The sequence below is a fragment of the Monodelphis domestica genome, chromosome 6, assembly GCF_027887165.1.
Source record: "Monodelphis domestica isolate mMonDom1 chromosome 6, mMonDom1.pri, whole genome shotgun sequence".
In the NCBI taxonomy this organism is placed as follows: Eukaryota; Metazoa; Chordata; class Mammalia; order Didelphimorphia; family Didelphidae; genus Monodelphis; species Monodelphis domestica.
The window spans coordinates 81,423,913-81,446,421 of record NC_077232.1 but is presented as its reverse complement, the minus strand read 5'-3'; the positions used below and the strand labels follow the sequence as shown (position 1 = coordinate 81,446,421).

The following is a 22,509-nucleotide window of genomic DNA, read 5'->3' as shown; positions in this document are numbered from 1 at the left end:
ATTGTAGAAGATTGAGTAGTCTAAGTTCAATAACTAACAGTTATATAGTGCTTTTATTATTTCATATGATCCTCATAATAACCCTGGGAAGTGGTTGCTACTATTATTTTCATTTTACAGATGAGAAAACTAAGGAAAACAGAGGTAAGGTGAATTGTCCAGAGTCACACATGTAGGAAATGTATGAGGCTGGACTTGAACTTAGGTATTCCTGATTCTAGGTCATAAGTGCTAGAGGGAAAAATAAACAAACAGAGAAGTTGGCTAGAGCTCAAATTGAGTCAGATCATTCTGTTTATGTGTTTAAGGATGAAACTGGAAGGATGACAAATGAAACAAAAATGGAGGATTAGTATAACAAACTGCTTTCTTTATCAGTGACAGTGTAGTCTTTATTACAAAACTCTTCAACCCATTGTTTTGCTCAATCCTCACAACATCCCTGTGATATAGGTAGGGTGGGTTAATTTATTTTACAATTATTAGTAGTAAGAATCTCTGTTGTCTAATGTTTTAGATAAATTCCCAACCTTGTTCGGTAGCGCAAACATCACTAACCCTCTCCTGGGATTCAAAGAGACTAGGGAATTTCCCCAGGATCATTGAGCTAGTATGTAGCAAAGTCAGAACTTGAATTTGTGGCTTCTGCTACAAGTCTGATGCGTTTTCCATTACCATCATTCTACCTCAGTTAAAGTGGCTTTGAATTTTTAATTTTAAAAAATTGACCAGTCTCTGAAGAAGAATGAATCCAGGTTTAAAAAAAAAAAAACTTAAGAATGACTAGTTCCTGAGAGGAAATGATAAACCCCCATTGCCTAGCCCTTACCAGAAATGGCTCCTTGGGATATGGAGAGGGGTGGGAGGTTGAGCTCTTTTGAAGTGGTACAGAACATTGCTCCTATATTTGATTCCTGACTCTAACATTTGCTGGTTTTAGACAAGTCACTTAATATATCTAGTTCTCAGCTTTTTCCCCTCTAATTAAAAAAAATTAGGGTGGTGCTTCTGTGGATTGAGAGCCTGGCCCAGAGATGGGAGGTCCTGGGTTCAAATTTGGCCTCAGATACTTTCCAGCTGTGTGACCCTGGGCAAGTCACTTCACCCCCATTGCCTAGCCTTACCACTCTTCTGTCTTAGAACCAACACACAATATTGATTCCAAGATAGAAGGTAAGGGTTTAAAAAAATTAATAGGCATTTATTTTCTCTTTCTAGCTTTCTCTTCCCATTGGAAACACACACACACACACACACACACACACACACACACGACCAATGTTGGAAAGTTGTGGAGAACTTTTTTCTTTATACATGTAAAGAAAAAAAAGCCTATAACAAATATATATAGTCCAACAGGACAAATTCCTGAATTGGCCATGTTCAAAATGTTTCATTCTGTGCCTTGAGATCATCTCCTATCAGGGGGTGGGTAACGTGCTCCACCACTGGACCTTGGGAATCATAGTTGGTCATGAAATCAAGCATAGCTCTTAAGTCTTTCAAAGTGAGCTCTCTTTACAATGTTGCTGTTCTTGTATAAACTATTCTTGTGATGGGCTCACTTTATTCTGTATCACCTCATATAGATTTCTCTGAAATGGTTCCTTCTTTTTTAAATTTTAAACCCTTACCTTCTGTTTTGGAGTCAATACTGTGTATTGGCTCCAAGGCAGAAGAGTGGTAAGGGCTAGGCAATGGGGGTCAAGTGACTTGCCCAGGGTCACACAGCTGAGAAGTGTCTGAGGCCAGATTTGAACCTAGGACCTCCCGTCTCTAGGCCTGGCTCTCAATCCACTGAGCTACCCAGCTGCCCCCTTTCAGTTAAGTCTTGACATCACAATAGCTTCTCATAACATTAACATACTTTATTTTTTATTTTTACGTTTAGGTATAGTTATTTTCTGACATTCTTTATTCCATGTTTTCTCTCTCCCTCCCTTCCCCGCTCCCCAAATGGCAAGTAAGTTGTACATGCTTTATCATTCAGTACATGTTTCCATGTTCATTGTCTTGTGAAATACATATCATACAAGAAAAAACCTCATGAAGGAAATAAAGTGAAAAATAGTAGCCTTCAATTTGTATTGACAGCTACTTGCCAGTTGATAGGCATTACTCAGATTTCCATTTCTTTGGCACTACAAAAAAAGAACTGTTATATTTTTGTACCTGTATGTGGGCCCTTTTCATTTTTTTTTCTTTTCTTTGAGCAATAGACCTAGTAGTAGCATTGCTAGGTCAAGGGGGGATATATCCAGTTTAATGACTTTGGGGAGGCACAGTTTTAAAATGCTTTCCAGAAAGGACTAGACTGATTCCTATTTCTACCACTGGTACATTATTCCCACGGTTCTCCAACATTTGTCATTTTTCTTTTTTTGTAAACCTGGCCAATCTGGTGGGTGTAAGATGGCAGCTCAGAGTTCAATGTGCATTTCTCTATTTATTAGTGATTTAGAACATTTTTTAATCTAGCTATTTATAGTTTGAATTTCTTCTTTTCAAAACTGTCTATTCTCATTTCCCAAATATATAATGAATTTAGTCAAATAAGAATACAAGTTATTCCTCAACTGACAAATGGTCAAAGGATATGAACAAGCCGTTTTCAGATGAAGAAATCAAAGCTACCTAAGACATCTGAAAAAACTGCTCTAAGTCACTAATGATTAGAGAAATGAAAATTAAAACAAATCTGAGGTACCACCTCACACCTATCAGATTGACTAATAGTACAGAAAAGGAAAATGCTAAATGTTGTAGGGGAGGTGGAAAATTGGAACACTAATACTCGGTGGAATTATGAACTGATCCAATCAATTTTTTAAAACATTTTTATCAATTACATATAATAACACTTTTTCTTAAGTTGTATGATTAAGCTTATCTCCCTCCCTCCCTTTCCTTTTCCCTCTCAGAGCCCGTAGGTATTTAATCTGGGTTATTCATGTATTATCATGTAAAACATATTTCTATAGTGTTCACTTTTGTGAGTTAATCTTATAAAACCCAAACCCCAAACCTAAACCTAAATAAACAATTAAAAAATCATATGCTTTAATCTTCATTCTGACTACAACAGTTCTTTCTCTGGATATAGATACTATTTTTTGTCATAAGTCCCCCAGAATTGTTTTGTAATCCAACCATTCTGGAGAACAATTTGGAAATATGTCCAAAGGGCTATAAAACTACACATACCCTGTTACCCAGCAATACCACTATTAGGTCTATACCTCAAAGAAATTTTTTTTAAAAAGGGAAAAAGACCTATCTGTACCAAAATATTTATAGCTGCTCTTTTTTGCAGTGTCATAGAACTTGTAACTGAGGTGATGCCCATCAATTGGGGAGTGGTTCTACAAGTTGGTATATATGATTGTAATGGAATACCTTAGTGCAATAAGAAATGAGGAGGAGGATAAATTCAGAAAAATCTAGAAAGGCTTATATGAACTGATGCAAAGTGAAGCGAGCAGAACCAAGAGAACATTGTACACAGTAATAGCAATATTGTATAATAATCGAGTGGATGACTTTACTCTTCTTAGCAATACAAAAGTCTAAGACAATTCCAAATGACTCATGATGAAAAATGCTATCCTTGTACAGAGAAAGAACTGATGGAATCTGAATGTAGATCAAAGCATACTACTTTTCATGGGGGTTTTGGGGGTCCTCATTTTCTTTCACAACCTGACTAATATGGAAATGTGTTTTGCACGACTGCACATATAACCTATAAATTGCCATCTGAGGGAGGGAAAGAGGAGAGAGGGAGAAAGATTTTGGACTCAAAATTAAAACAAAGAATGTAAAAGACTGTTTTTTACATGCAATTGGGGAAAATTAAATTTTATTTTTTAAAAAAGAAAGAACTACTTATTCATAGCCTTTGGCTATTTATCTTTTGGGGGAAGATCCTCAATTGTTTAAGCTAATATCATACTTTCCACCTCACAGGGATTTGAGGACATGTACTTTGTAAACCTTAAAGAGCTATAGAAATGTGAATTGTTTTTATTGCCATCTCATGTGTGAAGATGCCATATTAATATTTCTTTTGTCTCTGCAGGCCATGATTGGGGTTGCCTTCTCTCTAGGCTTCACCCTAGGCCCAATGATTGGGGCTTATCTAGCAGTGGAGACAGGTAAAGGAGATGTCTTCTACTTTCACGCAGCCTTATTGGCTCTGGTATTTTCCATCTCTGACCTGGTGTTCATTTTCTGCTTCCTTCCGGAAACTCTCCCCAGGGAAAAACGGGTAAGGCCCTAGAAGAACTTATTTTGGGTTGGGAAATTATAGGGTCAAATATTTATAGCTATGAGGGACCACTGAGTCATCCATTTTACATATGAGTGATCTTAAGTGATTTGCTGAGGGTCACCTGGATAGAAAACATCTTAAATAGGATTCAAACTTAGGTCTTTTTTGACTCCAAGGACCTTTGCCTACTGTTCCACCAGCTGCTTTTATCTCTGAGAACTTTCTGATTTTGTGTGGTATGAATCAGGGGGACCCTATAGTCATGCACCTAGAAATTATTGAAAATTCAGAATGGATCTTTAATAATGGCAACAGCTAGGCTGTATGCAATCATGGCTGAAAACAAGTGGGTGGATTAGTTGAATTAGGTGCATGTGGAGAGTGGCAAGTCAGTGAGTTAATAAGTATTTAAGCACCTTCTATGTGGCAAGTACTGTTCTAATAAGTATTGGAGATACAAAAAAAAGATACTGCCTATCCCTGCCTTTATATTCTAAAGGAGAAAACAATATGCGTGTATAAGAATATATCATATAAAGGTTTTTATCTGTGGATTTTGAATTTATTCCCTTTCTAATTTTTTTAAGTTATAAGCCCAGTTAATTGATCTCCTCCCTCTCAATTTTGTTGATATAGGCACTCAGGGATAGAAATTTTCCTGAGTACTGCTTTGGCTGTTTACCATAGATTTTGATATGTTGTCTCCTCATCGTCATTCACTTCAATGTAATTAGTAATTGTTTCTATGATTTGCTCTTTGACTCACCAGTTTTGCAGAATTAGATTATTTAATTTCTAATTAATTTAAAATTTGCCTCTCCATATACCATATAAATGGAAGGTAACCTCCAAGGGAAGTTGCTGGCATTGTGTAGTGCTGGTGTGGAAGTCAAGCAAGATTTCTTACAATGGATGGGATTTGAGCTGAGTCTTGAAGGAGTTTAGGAGGCAGAGGGGAGGAAGAAGAGCATTTCGGGAATGGGACACAGTTATGACAAGGTATGGAATTGAGAAAAGACCATATGTGGGTAAGGAACAATGAATAAAATAGTATCACTAGATTTGTAGAGCATATGGAAATCTGGAAAGTGAATTAATTGCTCCTGGAGATGACAGGGAGCCCCTGGGGTTACTCAATAAGGAGACAGGGTCACCCATGCATTAAAGAAAGATCCCTTTGGCAGTTGAGTGGAGGATGCATTTGTGTGGGGAGAGACTTGGGACTAGTCAAAAGGTTGTTGCAATAGTCCAGGCAGGAGGTGATGAGAGCCTGCACCAGGGTAGTGGCAAAGAAGAGAAAAGGGAGCATGTACAAGAGATGCTGAGAAGGTAGAATTAAAACTTGGCAACAGACTGGGTATGTGAGGTTAATGAGATGAGAGTGAAATCTAGAGGATGACCTGGATGTCTAGGAGGTTGGTGATGTCCTTAATGGTAAAAGGGAAAGGGGAACCTAGGTGGCTCAGTAAATTAAGAGCCAGGCCTAGAGAGGGGAGGTCCTGTGTTTAAATGTGGCTTCAGATACTTCCTAGCTATGCGACCCTGGACAAGTCACTTAACCCCTATTGCTTAGCCCTTATCATCCTTCTGCCTTGGACCAGATACACAGTATTGCTGGTTAAAAAGAAAAGAAAGGGTTAAAAAAAATACTAATAGGGAGGTTTAAAAGGGGGAGGGCTTCTAGAAGGGGGTGTGGAGGAGAAGTAGGAATTCTGTTTTGGACATGTTCTCTTTGAGGCAACTGGTGAAGTGAGACTGGAGCTCAGAGAGAGGTCAGAAATGCCAAAATCTGTCTAGGTATCTCGTACATAGAGGTGACCATTAAACTCATGGGAGCTGATGAACCCTTTTAAAGAAGAGAAACTGGCTAAGCTGGGCTCTTCAGCAGCAGCCTCCCTCACCAACCATTGCCAGCCTCTCGTCTGAGAGCATTCCAGCTCTGTAGGACCTGCCAGAGCTTGCATTCACTGACTTTGCCCAAGCCACCTCCACATCACCATGGCTGGGGTTCTGCTAGGGCAGAAGTGGTGGGTTTAATGTTCCACCCATGGAGCCATTCACACTCTTGTGACTCTTTGCCTTAGTTCTGTGCCCCCACAGAGGTTTTCTTCAGCTATTTTCCCAGTGGCCTCAGGAAAATTCTATTTGGGTTCTTTCTATGTAAAATGGTACTAACTCCCACATCACTGGCATGTTGTGAGGATTGAATGAGATAATATATGAAAATCATTTTGCAAACCTTGTTATTCATCAAATCCGAGCTATTGTAATTATTTGAATTATTCCAGGCCTAGAGAAAGAGAGCTGTTATAGTTTCAGCTCTTGGAAATTCAGCCCTAATGCTTAGCTGGATTTCCTCTGTAAGTGGTTAAGGGAAGTAGGAGAGAGGAGATACACACACACACACACACACACACACACACACACACACACACACACACACACACAGAGTTTAATGATGCTGGTATAAGCTATGGCCCAATCTAGCCTATTGTTTAATTACATTTTTCTTAGTCAACAAAAATGTCCTCCCTACTCCCTACCTTGAGTGAAAAAAAAGCCAGAAAACAAAACCCCTGTAACAAACATGTAGAGTCAAGCGAAACAAATTCCTGCTTTGGGTTTGTCCAAAAACACCCTCTCTGTCTCCTTCTGTCCTCTGAGTCTGTCACCTCTTTGTCAGGAGGTGGATACCACTGCTAACCTCCCAGTTATCCCTCCTCTCTGGCTGGCCATCCAGGGGCATAGAGAACAGGAATGTAAACACAAATTGTGTGGCCCATTCTCAGACAAGGCTCCTCCGAGGGACTCTTGCTGAAAGAATGATCCTTTCAGCCTTGCTTTGGACTCTGATAGTCTGGTTTGTTTTTCCCTCTTTTAGAAAACACCTGAGGTGACTGGTTCTAGGCTGAACTAATTCAGCAGGGTTGCTTGTGCATGCGTGTGTGCATGGAGCTGATCCACTCTTGGGGTTCAGTATAATTTTCAGGGGGCTTTGTTTGCTTTGGCTGTGGTCCCCAGAAGCAGCGTTGGACTTGGAGTCTGAAGACCTGGTTTGGCTGGTCGTGCTAACATTAACAAGTCATGTGAACATGGGCAAATGTAAATTCTGTAAAATGTAAACAATAATAAAACGTGCTCCTTCCAAGGTTGTCACAGCTTCCCTTCTGCCCTGGACTGTTGTAGCTGCTTCCCAACAGGTTTCCAGTCTAGGCTGCCTTTTGTTTCTCCATTCTTTTACATCTTACACATGCTACCTGGGCAATCATCCTAATGTATGGCTCTGATCCAGTCATTCTTCTGTGGAAAACCTTCAGGGGCTCCCCATTGTCTATAGTATGAAACTCTAAACCTTAGGTTGACTTGGTAAACTTTAAACCATAGAAATAGTTGTAGTTAAGTTTTGTAGCTTGTAGTTTAGTTCTGGTTGCTTCTCCCTCACTTCCTTTTCCAACCTCCTAGTTCCCTACCGATAGATTAAATGATAGAGCAGAAAGCATTGTCTTGCTTCTCCTTCATTGGACTGTGAGCGCCTTGAGAGCAGGGATTCAGACTCTGTAAGGCAATGGGGAACCATTTTTAGGTTTTTGATCAGGTAAGGGTTGAGATCAAAGGGATCATGGGGCTTAGATCTGGAAAAAGTTCTTATAACAGAATCCTGGAATTAGTGAGGATCTTCAGGATTATTTAGTCAAATCTCTTCATTTTGCAGATGAGGAAACTGAGGTGGAAGTGATTTGCTCATGGACATATAGCTAGTAAGTGACAGACCCAAGTCTTCTGACTCGAGCATAGTGTTCTTCCCACTATAGGATGATGCTTCCCTAATTCTAGAATTAGAACCAACTCCCCAACCTTTTACAGAACACACTTGAAGAGGTAGGTCTGGCTTTCTTTTATGCCCTTGGCATTGGCCAGCCTCCCTCTCTCTGGGAGGCTGTGCCATGGGCTGGTTTTTTGTCTCTCCAGGTTTCTTCCGTTATATCTGGGTTCCAGGCAGCATCTGACCTGCTCAGCCCAGTCGCCTTATTCCAGTTTTTGGCTGTTACAAGAGGGAAGGACGCTCCCTCCAAAGACAGTAAGGAACTTCATACTTGGACATCTGGGGACTTTGTAGGTGGCATGGCCAGAGGGCTTCAGCAGGGCAGCGATGGTCACTAGGTCCTCACTAGAATGGGAATACCATTTGGTCAGGGTCACAAAGTCTGGGTTATTCAGAGTTAGAACTCCAACTCAGTCTTGAGATCCAAGCCTCTTTGTCCTTTATTTCACTGTTTGCTGGGGTGGGATGTAGGTAGGTAGAGAGAATGACTTGGGCACAGAGCAGGGCAGATTTCGGGGCTTGGGATGAGACTATCAAGAAGAGGTTCTTAACTTAGGGTCTGTGAACTTTAAAAAAACATTTTTGTCACTATATTTCCACATAATTGGTTTCCTTTATAATGCTATGGATTTTATGCATTTAAAAACATGATTCAGGGGAGAGATCTAGAAGTTCCATGAGACTTGCCCAAAGGATACAAGATGCAGAAAGGAGAGAAGGGGGTTGAGGAAGACCAGATGGGGAAAGGGAGGAAGGGCCTTAATGAATGGACTCATTCCCTTATGTTCCTCTCCCTTTTTTCCCTGTTTTTTCCCCCAGAACTCCAGAATCTCAAGGTCTTGGGGCTCGTTTATTTCCTCTATCTCTTCCTGTTTTCCGGGCTGGAATATACGTTAAGCTTCCTCACACACCAACGCTTTCAATTCAGCAGGTATTTATGTGTGTGGAGAGTCCTAGGGCTGGGGAATATCAGAGTTTGGAATTTGACTTTCTCAGAAGCCCCCAGAATCTGGAGATTGATTTCTCTGTTCCTCCTTTCATTGGTTCCTTCCTTGGTTTCCAAGACCTGGACTAGCACTCAGAAAAATTGAGTTTCAGTCTGATTCTAGCACTAAGTGGATGGTCTTGGCAAGTCATTGGGACTAGACATATCGTTGCAGTTTCTATTTTACAGATGATGACATTGGGATTCAGGGAAAAAAGGGACTTGCTAAGCACATGGCTAGAAAACAGCAGAATCAGGATTTGAATGCAGATTCCCTAATTCCAAGTCCTCATTCTCTTATATTTCACTGACTCCTCACGCCTTAAGGGAGAGAGTGAAGGATGAGAGCATTTACTCTCTGATCTAATTCTTGGTGAATAAGATGATGTTCCCCTTTTCTGCCTCTCGATGATTTGTCAGACATTTGCTACATCTCCTCTGGGTCCGAGTTCTTAGGCAAGTCTCTCTTAGCCCATTACTTGAATTGGCAGGGGCATTCCTCCAGTTCTGATACGTTTATTTTGAGGTCTGGGAGCCCATTGTGAAATGGAGTCTTGGCCAAATGAACAAAAATCTCTGTTCAGAAGAAGATGTACCTGGCTCATTAGAGGCTCTGGAATTCTCTGGGAGAGTTCAGCCTCCTCAGAGCCATCTGACAGTCTGGTGCTGCCACATCCTACAGGGAATGACTGTCCTCTTCTGCTGATGACTTCCTCAGAGACCTCAGTCCTCTAACACTTAGACATTCGATGGGTAGTTTCTGCACTTTTGAGGCTTATTTATATTTGTGGAATCATAGAACAACATAAGATTCAAAGAGGAAGGGAGGGAAAGGAGGAAGTATGGAAGGAATGCTTCAAATATTATATTTCTTGGGCCATCTGCCATACTTTTGTCCCTAGGTGCTTTGATGGAAGTCTCTGGGAAACAAGGTCCAAATAAGTACAATAAAATCCTAGAATAATAGGATGTCAGGGCTTAAGAGGTATGTGTGTGTGTATTTTTTTTAGTAGAGCATTTATAACCTGGAAATCAGCAAATCCTAGAAATCAGAACTTGTTTTGTTAATTATCTAAATTTTTAAAAAAGTGATGGAGGAAATGTTAATAATGAAGATTAAACTTACATGTGTTAAAAAAAAAAAAAACCAACCTCAAGAGGACATCTAGTTCAATTTCCTAACCAATGTATTAGTCTTCTTTATAGGTTCCTTAATAGATTATAATCAACTTTCTACCTGAACACTTTCAGTGGTTAGGAACTCACTGCTTCATAAGGAAACATTCCATTTTTGATGAGCTGTGATGGTTAAAAAATTCTCTCTCATATTGAGGAAATCTGCCTATCCCACTGGCAGAAAATATGGAAGTCTTAGGGAATGGGGTTTGTAGATCTAGGGGTCATGAGAGCTGTCTTCAAGTACCAAAAAAGGGGATTGTGTAGGAGGAGTGATTTTTTTGGCTGGTTCTTGGGCTCAGAGAGATGACCTGGCATCAATGAATGGAAGTTGCAGATGGATTTCAGCTCAACATATGGGAAAACTTTCTAAAAATTATACTCGAAAAAAATGTTAAAAACCCAACCTTTGAGCTACCAACTCATATCCATCATACCATTAATCAAAAGCAGTAAATGAAACTCAATGATGGAGGGGTTGTGACGAGACAGGCACTCTCATTTTTAGCCGGTGGAATTGCTTATGTAGGATCTTTTTGGAGAGCAACCTTTGTAGTAGTTGGCAGAGTTACAAATATAGTTTTATGCTCTCATCTATCAATCCCACTGTTGAGAATATACACTGAAGCTGTTATTTAAAAAAACCAAGAAGATATATGCTTTAAGGTTTTCTTAGCAATATTATTTAATTTTTAAAAGCTAGAAACAACCTAAATGCCCCAACAAGAGGGGAATGGGTAAATAAATTGTGGCTCATCAGTATTGTGCAGTTAAAACTAGCAGCATGAGAGCTGGTCTCAGAGTCAGAGAATCTTGGGTTCAAATGGCACATCTAACAGGCTCTAGTCAAGCACCTCACAACCTCTCAGTTCCCCAAGCACCTCTCAGACTCTCTAACTTTGGGAAGGTGTTGATTCATTGGTGAGGGAATTTACTAAAGGAGAGCTCCTTCTGATACTCCTGGGGCGTAATCACAGTTTGGATTTACAAAAATTGGAATGTGAAAAATATAAAGAAATTTGGAAAGACCTTTATGAAATAATTCAAAGTGGGGAAAAATGCAGAAACTGAACAAAATACAACTAATGATGACTATATAAAGAGAGTGAACGAAAAGGAAATGACAAAGAATCCTGATTTGGATTAGAACTAAAAAAAAGGATTGATGTTAATGAAAAGTGTTGATATTCATGTTTTGTGTGAAATAAGTGTAAATATAAATGGTATCTAGGCAAGACTAATTAGTTGTGACGTTCAATGTTCAGTTATATAAAGTATTCTTTTAAAGAGTACAATGGACTGCCTTGGGAGGTAATGACTCCTCCATCCCTGGAGATCTCTCGGTAGAGGCTACCATAACCATCTTGGTGGTTGGAAATACTCTGGATGAGAAATCTATTTAAATGAGTTGGCTTCCATGCTGTCTGATGGTCCTTCCCATTCTCACAGTGATGTACTGGCATAGAGAGAGGCTCTCCCTGATGCACCAATCCCACAGAAGGGAGCGCTGCCTTCTCTTCCCATCAACGCTGTTTGCAACACAGCAGGCAGGAGCTGGTTTTTTATCGCTCCAAGACTAAAAAGTGACCGTTCTTGGCACTGGTTGTGGCTGGATGAACAGAGGTGGCCCCTGAGTGCCCTGATTGTCCCCCCAGATTCTGCCCATGGGGAGTATGGAATCGTGGAAGGAGAAACGATGCTCCAGAGACCTGGACTCTGGCAGGAAGGACTTGGGTACTAATGGGCTGCCTTCCTCTCTCTCTAGCATGCAGCAGGGGCAGATGTTTTTCTTTATTGGGATCACCATGGCAGTTATCCAAGGAGGCTATGCTCGACGGATCAAGCCGGGATGTGAGATCCAAGCGGTGAAGCGGGTAACTGTGGCTCCTTTCCCCATCCTGGTGCCCAGCCTATGCTTCTCCCTCCCTTCTTCTGTCACCCTCGGAAGGGGTCCAGGCAGCCCCTCTTCCCCCTGCCGCGCTCCCAGGCCCCTCTTTATGGGCTAGTCACAGGACCCCAGGGTCTCTCACCACTGTGGGGGTCTGTTTTCTTGCAGGCCATCTTACTCCTGATCCCAGCATTCCTGTTTATTGGGTGGGCTCGGAGTGTGACTGTGCTCGGCGTGGGGCTGCTCCTCTATTCCTTCGGTGAGTAGGGTTCCCCCGGGAGTGTGGGGGGAGGGGCTTTGGTGAATTAAGAGCTTTGGGGGGGGGGGTTATGGTGAAGCAAAAAAGCAGTTCCTGCCCTCAAGAGGCTCCAGATAGAACTCATCCATGAGCGAACGAGCCCAGCCGCTGGAAGGTATTCAAGGGGCGCAATTCTGGGGCTGGATATTCCTGGGGAGAAGGTCCCGGGGCTGAGGAGGTTCTAGATAGCAGCTGAGAAGAGAGGGTGAAGCCCTTTCTACGTACACTTCCTGCGGCTCACTCTGGGGTCCCAGTGGCCCCCCGCATCACCCCATTCTTTGTTGACCTTCAGTCTCCCCTTCACTTTCTTCCCCGCTAGTCCCTCCTATTTTATTCACCCCCTCCCTGATTGTGGAGAAAAGAATAGCCACCGACATTTCTAACCGTCCTCAAAGGCCCTTCTCACAACCTGCGGGGTGGGCAACACACATTCTCCCCGTTTTACCCAGAAGAAAACGCAGGCACAGAACAATGAAATGACTTCTCCAGGTGAATAAAAGGCAGAGTCAGATCTCAGATCTGCCGCTTGTTTCCAGGCTCCCCCAGTGCTCATTTTGCATTTCCTACTGTGGTCCTAGACCAGGCTTGGGAGCCTTTCTGGGGAAACCATCCAGGGCTGCGGGCAGGAGCCCCCGGGCTGCCTCGCCTGCTGTATCCTTCAGGGAATTTGGGGAGACTCTGAGGTTAGCCCAGCAGACAGGAACGGCAACCCTGGCAGCTTAGCTTCTCCCTCCTCCTTGCACGTAATCGAGGTCCGAATCAGAGTCGTGGGTTGATAGCAGACTGGAGAGACGGACTCCTGGTCGTTCAGGGTTCCTGGGGGTAGGGGGAGATGCAAGGCTGCGCCAGGGGAGGCCCGGAGCTCACCTGGACCTTCTTTTGCAGCTGCTGCCATCGTGGTGCCTTGCTTGTCAGCCGTGGTCTCTAGTTATGGTAAGAAGCCTTTTTTCTTGGGGTTTGTGGGGGTGTGTGAGAGAGGACAAGGGGGCCCTGACAAGGCATCATCAGGAGAGAAGGGACTTCCTGAGAAGCCTTCCCTCTCTGACTCTCCCCCATCCTTCCAGGCCCAATTCCAATCTCACCTTTTCCCTGAAGCCTTCCATGATTAACCTCAGCCTCTACTGACTTCTGGCAGCCCTTTGTATTGGCCTGGACCCTTCATCTGGCCTTTTAACATATACTTTTCTCGAGCCTTCATTCCCTTGTCAAATCCACATAAATGTTTTCCACTTGAAATGGAGACTCTGGGATAATATCTTCTAAAAATAGCCTTTTGTCTGGGACCAGGCATGAGAATACTTGCCGGTTCAGTGGCCTTTGGTTTCGCCATAACTGACCAGTCAAGGTTTTGTCATACTTTGTGTTCCTGGTTAAAGAGTGTAGCTGGCAGTCAGTAAACATTTATGAATGAATAATATCATAAATAAATAATTAAAATAATCAATAATTATGTGTTGTTACATGTGAATTACTTTTATTGTTATGTGATAATAGTCATTTATTCATTATTATAATTATTTATGAATGCAGAAACCCACAAAGATTAAACAACCACATATATAAATCCACATATATAGCTCAATAAATACCTACGGGGATAGAGCTGTGTCTCTGTCTGTACATTCCCAAGAAAGCGTCCGTGTGCAGAGGTTTGTGGATCTATCGGTGTGCCTGTGTGTCCATCTATCCACTTCCTGTGCACAGAGTGGTTGGGGCGGGAGCTCTAGCCTCTGCAAGTCATCACGGGTTTGTGCCATACTTGGTGCCTGAGCTTCATTTTGAAGGAAGGGGATTCTGTAGTGCAGATGTGAGTGAGGAGGGAGTGGGTACCACTGGACTAGGGAGGAGGATGCCAGCGAGGCACAGGAGGGAGAGGGAGGCAGAGAACACAAGCCATGGGCGAGGAAGAGAGAGAGGGCCAATTTGCCTGGAAAGTGTGAGATGGAAGTGATGTATAATGAGGTGGGAGAGATAGTTGGGGCCCGTGAAGGCAATAAAAGCCAGAAGGATTTGTTTGACCTTAGAAGTCACAGGGAGCCATTGAATTTTACTAATATGATCATTACACTCCACTCTCGAAAGGAAACACTTTGTCTTGGGAGTGGAGAGACTGGAGGCTGGGAGGCTAGTTGGAAGGCAGCTGGAATTCCAGGTGAGAGGTGATGAGGGCTTGGAGCAGGGTGGTGGAAGTGAGAGTGGTGAAGCGAACACTTAGGAGAGATGTCAAAGGCAGAAATGGTAAGAGTCAGCAACTGATTGGATGCATGGAAAAGTGAGGAGCTGAAGAGAACTTGGAGGTTACCCATTGGGAGACCCATAGAACAGTGGCATCTTTGTCCGAAATAGGAACGTTTATAAGTGGGTGAACGAGAATGAGTTTTGTTTTGGTTGTGTTGAATTTGAGAAAATTCCATTTAAAATGTACAGGAGGCAGCTAGTGAGGCAGGGCTGAAGCTTGGGGGGCATTTAGAGCTGAATATGCTGCCTACATCTGGGAGTCATCTACCTAGAGAGAGCACAGGAACTGATTCAGTCCCAGAGAACTGTAAAAACAGAAGTATTCTTAGCACAGACTCTTGGGTAACCCCCACAGTTAGGGGGTGTGATAGGAACGATGTGCCAGCAAAGGAGACTGGAAGGAACAGTCAGAGAAGTAGAACTGGGAGAAAGTTGTGTCATGAAGTCCCAGGGAGTAGAGAGTATGAAAAGGTGGTCAAGTGGGGCAGAAAGGCTAGGAAGGAAGAAAGTGGAGGGAAAAACCCCAAGACTTTGATTTCTAAAACAAGAGGTCACTGGGAATTTTAGAGAGTAGTTTCAGCTAAGTGATAAGGTTAGAAGGCAGATTGCAAGGCTCTCATTTCTCCTCCCCTCCCCAGTTTGGCTGAGAAAGGGATGAGGGCTTGAGGTGATGGTAGAGGCTATTGTTTTGGTTTCTTAATTTTAAGAACAGAAGAAACTTGGACATGTTTGAAAGCAGTATGGGAAGAGCCAGTTTATAGGAAGAGACCAAAAATTAGAGAGAGGGGATCCTAGAAGGGGAAATCTGCTGGAGAAGATGGGAGGGGAGGGGATCAAGGATACAGGTAGGGAAACTGACATTGACACGGGGAAGGGTCACCATTATCAGAAACATCACTGGCAGTGAGTGGTCTTTGGTTCCATTTGATGTCCTCATAATAGACAAAGCCCACAGACATGCTATCCCAGTTGGACAAAATTGGAGATACCTAGAGCAAATTTCTGTAATGTATCCCCCCTTCCCTCCTTTTCTTCTTTCCTTTTGCCCCTCATTCCTTCCTTGCTTCCTTCCCTCTCTCCCTCCGTTCCTCTGAACCTCCTTGTTGGCTGTAGTGTATTTTCCATCTCCAGTGTCCATACTTTTGCACAAGCCATCTTTCCTGCAAGTGACTACATTGTGCACCTCCAGAGATCCAACCACTAGGCATATGCCACAAGGAGGTCAAATTTAGAAAACTCTTATTATGCACCGAAATATTAATAGGAACATTTTCTGGTAGTAAACCATGTTGAAATTGCTGTCTCCTTACACAGGCTCAGCGGGTCAGAAGGGCACAATAATGGGCACGCTGAGGAGCCTGGGAGCTCTGGCCAGGGCTGTGGGACCCATTGTCTCAGCTACAGGTAAGTTTGATGTGGGGGAGCGGCTAGAGTAGGGATGTTCAAATACAGACTAAGTACCATACAAGCGATGTTCTGTTATGATGGCTCTTAACCTCTCAGGCTTTCTTGCCTCCTTTTATTCATTGACCAGCTGGTAGCAATGACAATCTCAGATTAATCCTTCCTGTCACTGATGCTTCTGGTAAAAAGGTGTCTGGGGCTGTCAACAATTCTTAGAGTCCTCCTCAAGTGAAGTTCTTTGTGACAGGGAGGGAACTCTGGGTTCCTAAAGACTCTTTTTGTGAAACACAGGCTCAGGCAGGTCCTCCTGGGCTGGAAGGGCTTGGGGGTGGGCTGGGGGTCTGCGGTCTGAGGACTAGCTTAGCCAAGTGTGAGGAAGGTTGTCCTTAGAAGCTTGGCCATGGAGTATTGAGAACAATCTGAGATTTCTGCATCACTGCTTAAAATATAGAAATGATGGGTCCTTGGCAAGGGATGAGGTATGCAGGGAAGGTTTTGGAAAATAATATCAAGGTGAAATAAGATGTGTAGATCTCATTAGATAATTGAGATTTCATCACTTCTATTTGTCCAGAAAGATGGCTGTAAGGCATTGTGGGACTGTTGTTCCCTGTGGGCTGGTGGTGGGGTGGGGAGTGGGAGTGGTGCCTTTCAAAAGAGGCTTTTCTCAGATCCCATCTGATTTAATTGGGCATGTTTTCTTTGCCACCAGGCATCGGCATGCTAGGTATGGGGTGGGGATTTGGTATTCCTGTTCTCCTCTCTAGTTCTTTTTTTTTTTTAATTTTATTTAATTAGATGATTTAGAATATTTTTCCATGGTTACAAGACTCATGTTCTTTCCCTCTCCTCCCTCCAACATCTTCCCATATCTGACACACAATTCCACTGGGTTTAACATGTCATTGATCAAGACCCATTTCCATATTATTAATATTTGCACTAGGTTGATTGTTTAGAGTCTACTTTCCCAGTTATCCCCATCAACCAGTGTGATCAAGTAGTTGTTTTTCTTCTGTGTTTCTTTTCCCACAGTTCTTTCTCTGGATGTGGATAATGTTCTTTCTCATATGTCTCTCCAAATAGTTCTGGATCATTGCATTGCTACTAGTAGAGAAGTCCATTACATTTGATTTTACCACAGTGTATCAGTCTCTATGTTCAATGTTCTCCTGGTTCTGCTCCTTTCACTCTGCATCAATTCCTGGAGGTCGTTCCAGTTCACATGGAATTCCTCCAATTTATTCCTTTGAGCACAATAGTATTTCATCACTATCAGATACCACAATTTGTTCAGCCATTCCTCAATTGAAAGGCATCCCCTCATTTTCCAGTTTTTTGCCACCACAAATAGCATGGCTGTGAATATTCTTGTATAAGTCTTTTTCCTTATTATCTCTTTGGGGTTGTGACAAGGAAATCACTTTAAAAGACTGATATATATTAATTTAAGGTCGCTAAGGAATTCAGCTATGTAATTCCTAAATGAAAACTCAAGTCAGCCGTCAACCTTTTATAGAGTTTAATTACAAACAGGAGGAAGAAAGGAATTAGAGATAGAGAGAGGGAGAGAGAAAGGGGAGAGAAGAGAATAGGGCTTAAATACCCCTTCTGTTTAGCCTGGGCCAAAAGGCCCAAGCCCTTAGATAGCTGAGGCAAAGAAAGGAGATCAGTCCCTATTACTCACGTGACCAAAATGGAGAAACAGTCTCAGGGGCCTCCACCTCCAGTTTCCTTCAGAGCAGCACAACCTCTCAGAGCCAAAAAACTCTCCAACCAACCCTCTTCAGTCCTCAGACCCCTCTCTCTTTAAGCAAACTATCCAAGTTCCCTCCCCTCAGTTCTCACATCTACCAATCACTGTCCATGTCTTCCCTGTGCCAATGGTGGCTCTAGCTTAACCCAGGACCGCCCAGAGGTCTGTGGCTTTGCACATGTCTGTTGAAGGTCATATTCTCAAATAATTAAATTTTGATCTATGCTGCAGCCCTTCCTAAATCCTGTTAGGACTGAGTGGGGTGGAAATTGTATTTTCCAAGACCTGGTTCTGTCATTCCAAGTATCTCTATTGTATCAATTCTAAAATCAATCATGACTCAAAGAAATTCCTGTTCTATGCTTAAGCATAGGTCAAAGCCCTTTCCATTGTTCAGCAAAAGGTTTCTGTCCTAAAGTAATCTTAAGAAGGGAGGAGGAGGAACCTCCCATGCCAATGGGGTTCACATTATCAATAGGGAATTTTTCAAGTATGAAATTTCCCAATGGTGAAATTTTCAACATTTATAAGTCTAAGAAATTTTAAGGTTTACAGGGTACACACCCAGCAGTGCTATGGCTGGATCAAAGTGTAGACAGGCTTTTAGTGCCTTTTGGACATAGTTCCAAATTGCCCTCCAGAATGGTTGGATCAATTCACAACTCCACCAGCAATGCATTAATGTCCCAATTTTGCCACATCCCCGCCAGCATTCATTACTCTCCTTTGCTGTCATGTTAGCCAATCTGCTAGGTGTGAGGTGATACCTTAGAGTTGTTTTGATTTGCATTTCTCTGATTATAAGAGATTTAGAACACTTTTTCATGTGCTTATTAATAGTTTTGATTTCTTTATCTGAAAATTGCCTATTCATGTCTCTTGCCCATTTATCAATTAGGGAATGGCTGGATTTTTTGTACAATTGATTTAGCTCCTCATAAATTTGAGTGATTAGACCTTTGTCAGAGGTTTTTGTTATAAAGATTTTTTTTCCAATTTGTTGCTTCCCTTATAATTTTGATTGCATTGGTTTTGTTTGTACAAAACCTTTTTAATTTAATGTAATCAAAATTATTTATTTTGCATTTTGTAATTTTTTCTAACTCTTATTTGGTCTTAAAATCTTTCCTTTCCCAAAGATCTGACAAGTATACTATTCTGTGTTCACCTAGTTTACTTATTGTTTCTTTCTTTATGTTCAGGTCATTCACCCATTCTGAGTTTATTTTGGTGTAAGGTGTGAGATGTTGTTGTAAACCTAATCTCTCCCACACTGCCTTCCAATTTTCCCAGCAGTTTTTGTCAAATAGAGAATTTTTGTCCCCAAAGCTAGGATATTTGGGTTTATCATAGGCTGTCTTACTGAGGTCACTTACCCTAAGTCTATTCCACTGATCCTCCCTTCTGTCTCTTAGCCAGTACCATATGGCTTTGATGACCATGGCTTTATAGTACAGTTTAAGATCTGGTACTGCTAGGCCCCCTTCCTTCACTTTTTTTTTTCATGATTTCCCTGGATATTCTTGATATTTTGTTCTTCCAAATAAACTTTGTTATAGTTTTTTCTAATTCTGTAAAAAAGTTTTTGGTAGTTTGATGGATATGGCACCAAATAAGTAAATTAGTTTGGATAGGATGGTCATTTTTTATGTTAGCTCGTCCTACCATTGAGCAATGAATGTTTTTTCAATTATTTAGATCAAGTTTTAATTGTGTGGAGAGTGATTTGTAGTTGGGTTCATATAGTTCCTGTGTTTGTCTTGGCAGATAGATTCCTAAGTATTTTGTATTGTCTAGGGTGATTTTAAATGGAATTTCTCTTTCTAATTCTTGCTGCTGGGATGAATTGGAAGTATACAGAAATGCTGATGACTTATGTGGGTTTATTTTGTATCCCGCAACTTTGCTAAAGTTGTTGATTATTTCCACTAGCTTTTTCGTTGATTCTTTAGGATTCTTTATCTCCCCTTTAGTTCTTACAAATGCCAAACTCCAGGTCTTAGTTAATGATGACTACTTATGCATCCTAATGGTGAAGAAGTGGCAAAGAACCACACACAAAGACATTTCACTTCCAAAGGACTCCGACTGTCAGCTGTGGTTTCTCTATGACCTTTTACACTCAGTACGTGGTATTAGATCTGTTTTCCTCACACATGTGGCCAGGGAGGTAGGAAATGGAGTTTCTATGCCTGGCTTTGCCACTAACTCATTGTGTAAATTTGGGGAAGTTGCTTTGATTCTTTGGGTTGAAAGATGTCAAAGTCCTCTGATCAGCACTGCCAGTTCCTTCATTCTCCTCCTACACCTCACTTATTCTGAACTTATTTTTATCTTCACTCTGATTTCCTGTCCTTCCATCGCTTCCTGCTGAACCAGTCTATTACCACACTTTGGCCTCATTTTTTCCCTTCACATTTTGATCATTCATAAGCTGCCCCTTGCCTCAGATTCCTTGTCCTTCTGCTCCTCACCTTACCAAACCTCCGCCTGGGCCACCTTCATTGCTATTTCCTCTTCTCCCACTTGTGGCCTGCAGCTCAAATCCATACAGCTGAAACTAGTCTCTCCAAGGAAACCAAGGATCTTTTGGGGAAAAACTAGTGTCTTGTTTATATCAGTTGTGACAATTACCCTCTTCATACCTTTTACTTAGCTCTTATGGGTTCAGTTAGATCTCCGTTAGGATCTATAAATCCAGCTTGATGTCTGCCTTGAGCTCCAATTCCATGCCATTGCTGTCTGCTGACCCTCTCTGAATAGATGGCCCCTGAGGCATCTCAGGCTCCTGCTAGCCCATGTTGACCTCAGGGTCTTTCCCCTACACCAGCTCTTCTTTCCCTTTTCCAGTGTCCCGAGTCTGCCATCTCAGCGGCATCGTCCTCGACTCTTCTCTCTCCTTCACTGCACCACATTTCTCCCCATCCCATCAGTGGCCAGTTCTTACTCTACAACAAAGATCACGCCTGTCTGCTTCTCTCCACCCTAGTTCAGGCTCTTATTACTATGGTTAGACCATGGCAACAGACTCTTACATGGACTCTGCTTCCAGCTGTCCCTTCTCCATGCCATTTTCCAGGTAGTCACCACAAATGTCCCTAAATTACAAAAGCGAACCGTGTCATTTCTCGGCTAGAAAAATCTTCTAATGCCTCCGAGTTAAAGTACAAACTCCTCCAGCAAGGTATCGAAGGCCCTCCACAATCTGGTCCTATTTTACTTTTCTAGGCTTATTGTACATCGTTTTTTGTTTGTTTTTATTTCTCCAGCACAGTGCTTTGTCAGACAGGTACTTAATACTTTCTGGATCGGAATGCTTGGATTGAAATGGAATGGATTTAGGTTATTTTTCGAGACCACTTTCAGTTATTTATTTTAAACGATTCTTTATTCTGATTCCAAGGCTGGAGTATTTTATGCAGTCAGGAGCTGTCTCCCGGCTGCTCCACGACGGGGCTCCTTTCTCCCCCTATACAGTCTGATGCAGCTTCTGGAATCCTTTCTTCACTTTTCAGAGGAAAAGAATGCGGCCCTTAGCCAGAAGTGAACGAGGATGAGTTTGTGAAGTGTCATGCCAAGCTAACCACGATTTCTTTTCTGATCACTCGCTTTGTGTCTCATATTCCTCTGATCTACCAGAGTTTTGGAGCTCGAGCGTGGGCCTCAGAGCTCATTTAAACCCACACTCTCATTTTAGAGGGGCAGATTTATTTGCTGATGGTCAGAGCAATGAAAGAACCAGAACTAGAATTCAGGTCTCTGGGCTCCCAGGCAACCTGATTGTAAATCCTGTTTCCTCCACACTATCATACAGGATACAAGCCTCGCCTACTTTGTATCTCCCTCGGTATTGAAACAGAGCACTTTGTAGCTAAGTTGCTCATGATCTCATGACTTCAGAAGAGCCCGTTTATGTAGTAGTAAGTGCTATCCACAACGGAGGATGGAGCTCAGATGGCCCCAGGATACTTTTTTGCCCCAAGAGCCTAGTTAGAAAATTAAATTTTTTTTTGCTGATGGAAGCTCTTCTAAGGCGACTTCTCAAAGGGCAGAGCTGTGGGTGACCAGGGAGGGCTGCCACTCCGGACTAAGGAAGTTTGGAAGTGGATAGGAGTTCCTGACAAATGGAGCTGAGGTTCTGGAACGACCAACAAGGTAACCATCCAGTTATCCTCCCGAGCTCATCTTTGACTCCTTCACCTCTAACCACCAAGCCCTGTGGATTCTAAAGTGCCGTCCACAGAGCTTTGGCCCAGCACGCTCCTGCCCAGAGTGGCTCATTATCTTTGGTCTCCTACCTGATCTCTTGAAAGCCTCCTCTGGTGTTGGCTGTGCTCTCTTCATCCGGAATATACTTCCAGATTAAAGTAGAGCCCCGAGCTTGGCTTTCTTGCCCAGGACCCTTTGCCCAGGACTCCTCGGTGAAGCTTATTTGGGCTGGCCCACCAGAAACTGGCCCTTCTCCGTATGACTTCCCATTCACATTCTTCGTGTTCTAGCTAGCTTTCATTTTTTAAAAAATTTTTTTATTGTAAATTATTTATTTAGTCAATTGAGAACATTATTCTTTGGTTACAAGAATCATATTCTGGCTTTCCTTTCTTGCTCTCCTTGAACCAGCCCCATGCATCTCTCACTTGTTTTCCTTTGCTCTTAGCAACTCTTCTACCT

General features: G+C 42.3%; 1 protein-coding gene across 2 annotated transcripts in view; it reads left to right on the top strand.

Moving 5' to 3' along the window:
• The window catches only part of MFSD10 (major facilitator superfamily domain containing 10), a 37,398-nt gene that overhangs the window by 13,618 nt on the left and 1,271 nt on the right, over window positions 1-22,509 (top strand). For both annotated transcript variants that reach the window (XM_007496818.3, XM_001373597.4), the window contains exons 6-12: window positions 4,079-4,267; window positions 8,240-8,348; window positions 8,913-9,024; window positions 12,020-12,128; window positions 12,311-12,401; window positions 13,326-13,373; window positions 15,993-16,082. In XM_007496818.3, coding sequence (XP_007496880.1) covers window positions 4,079-4,267; window positions 8,240-8,348; window positions 8,913-9,024; window positions 12,020-12,128; window positions 12,311-12,401; window positions 13,326-13,373; window positions 15,993-16,082 — 748 coding nt within the window. The remainder of the gene's footprint in view (window positions 1-4,078; window positions 4,268-8,239; window positions 8,349-8,912; window positions 9,025-12,019; window positions 12,129-12,310; window positions 12,402-13,325; window positions 13,374-15,992; window positions 16,083-22,509) is intronic.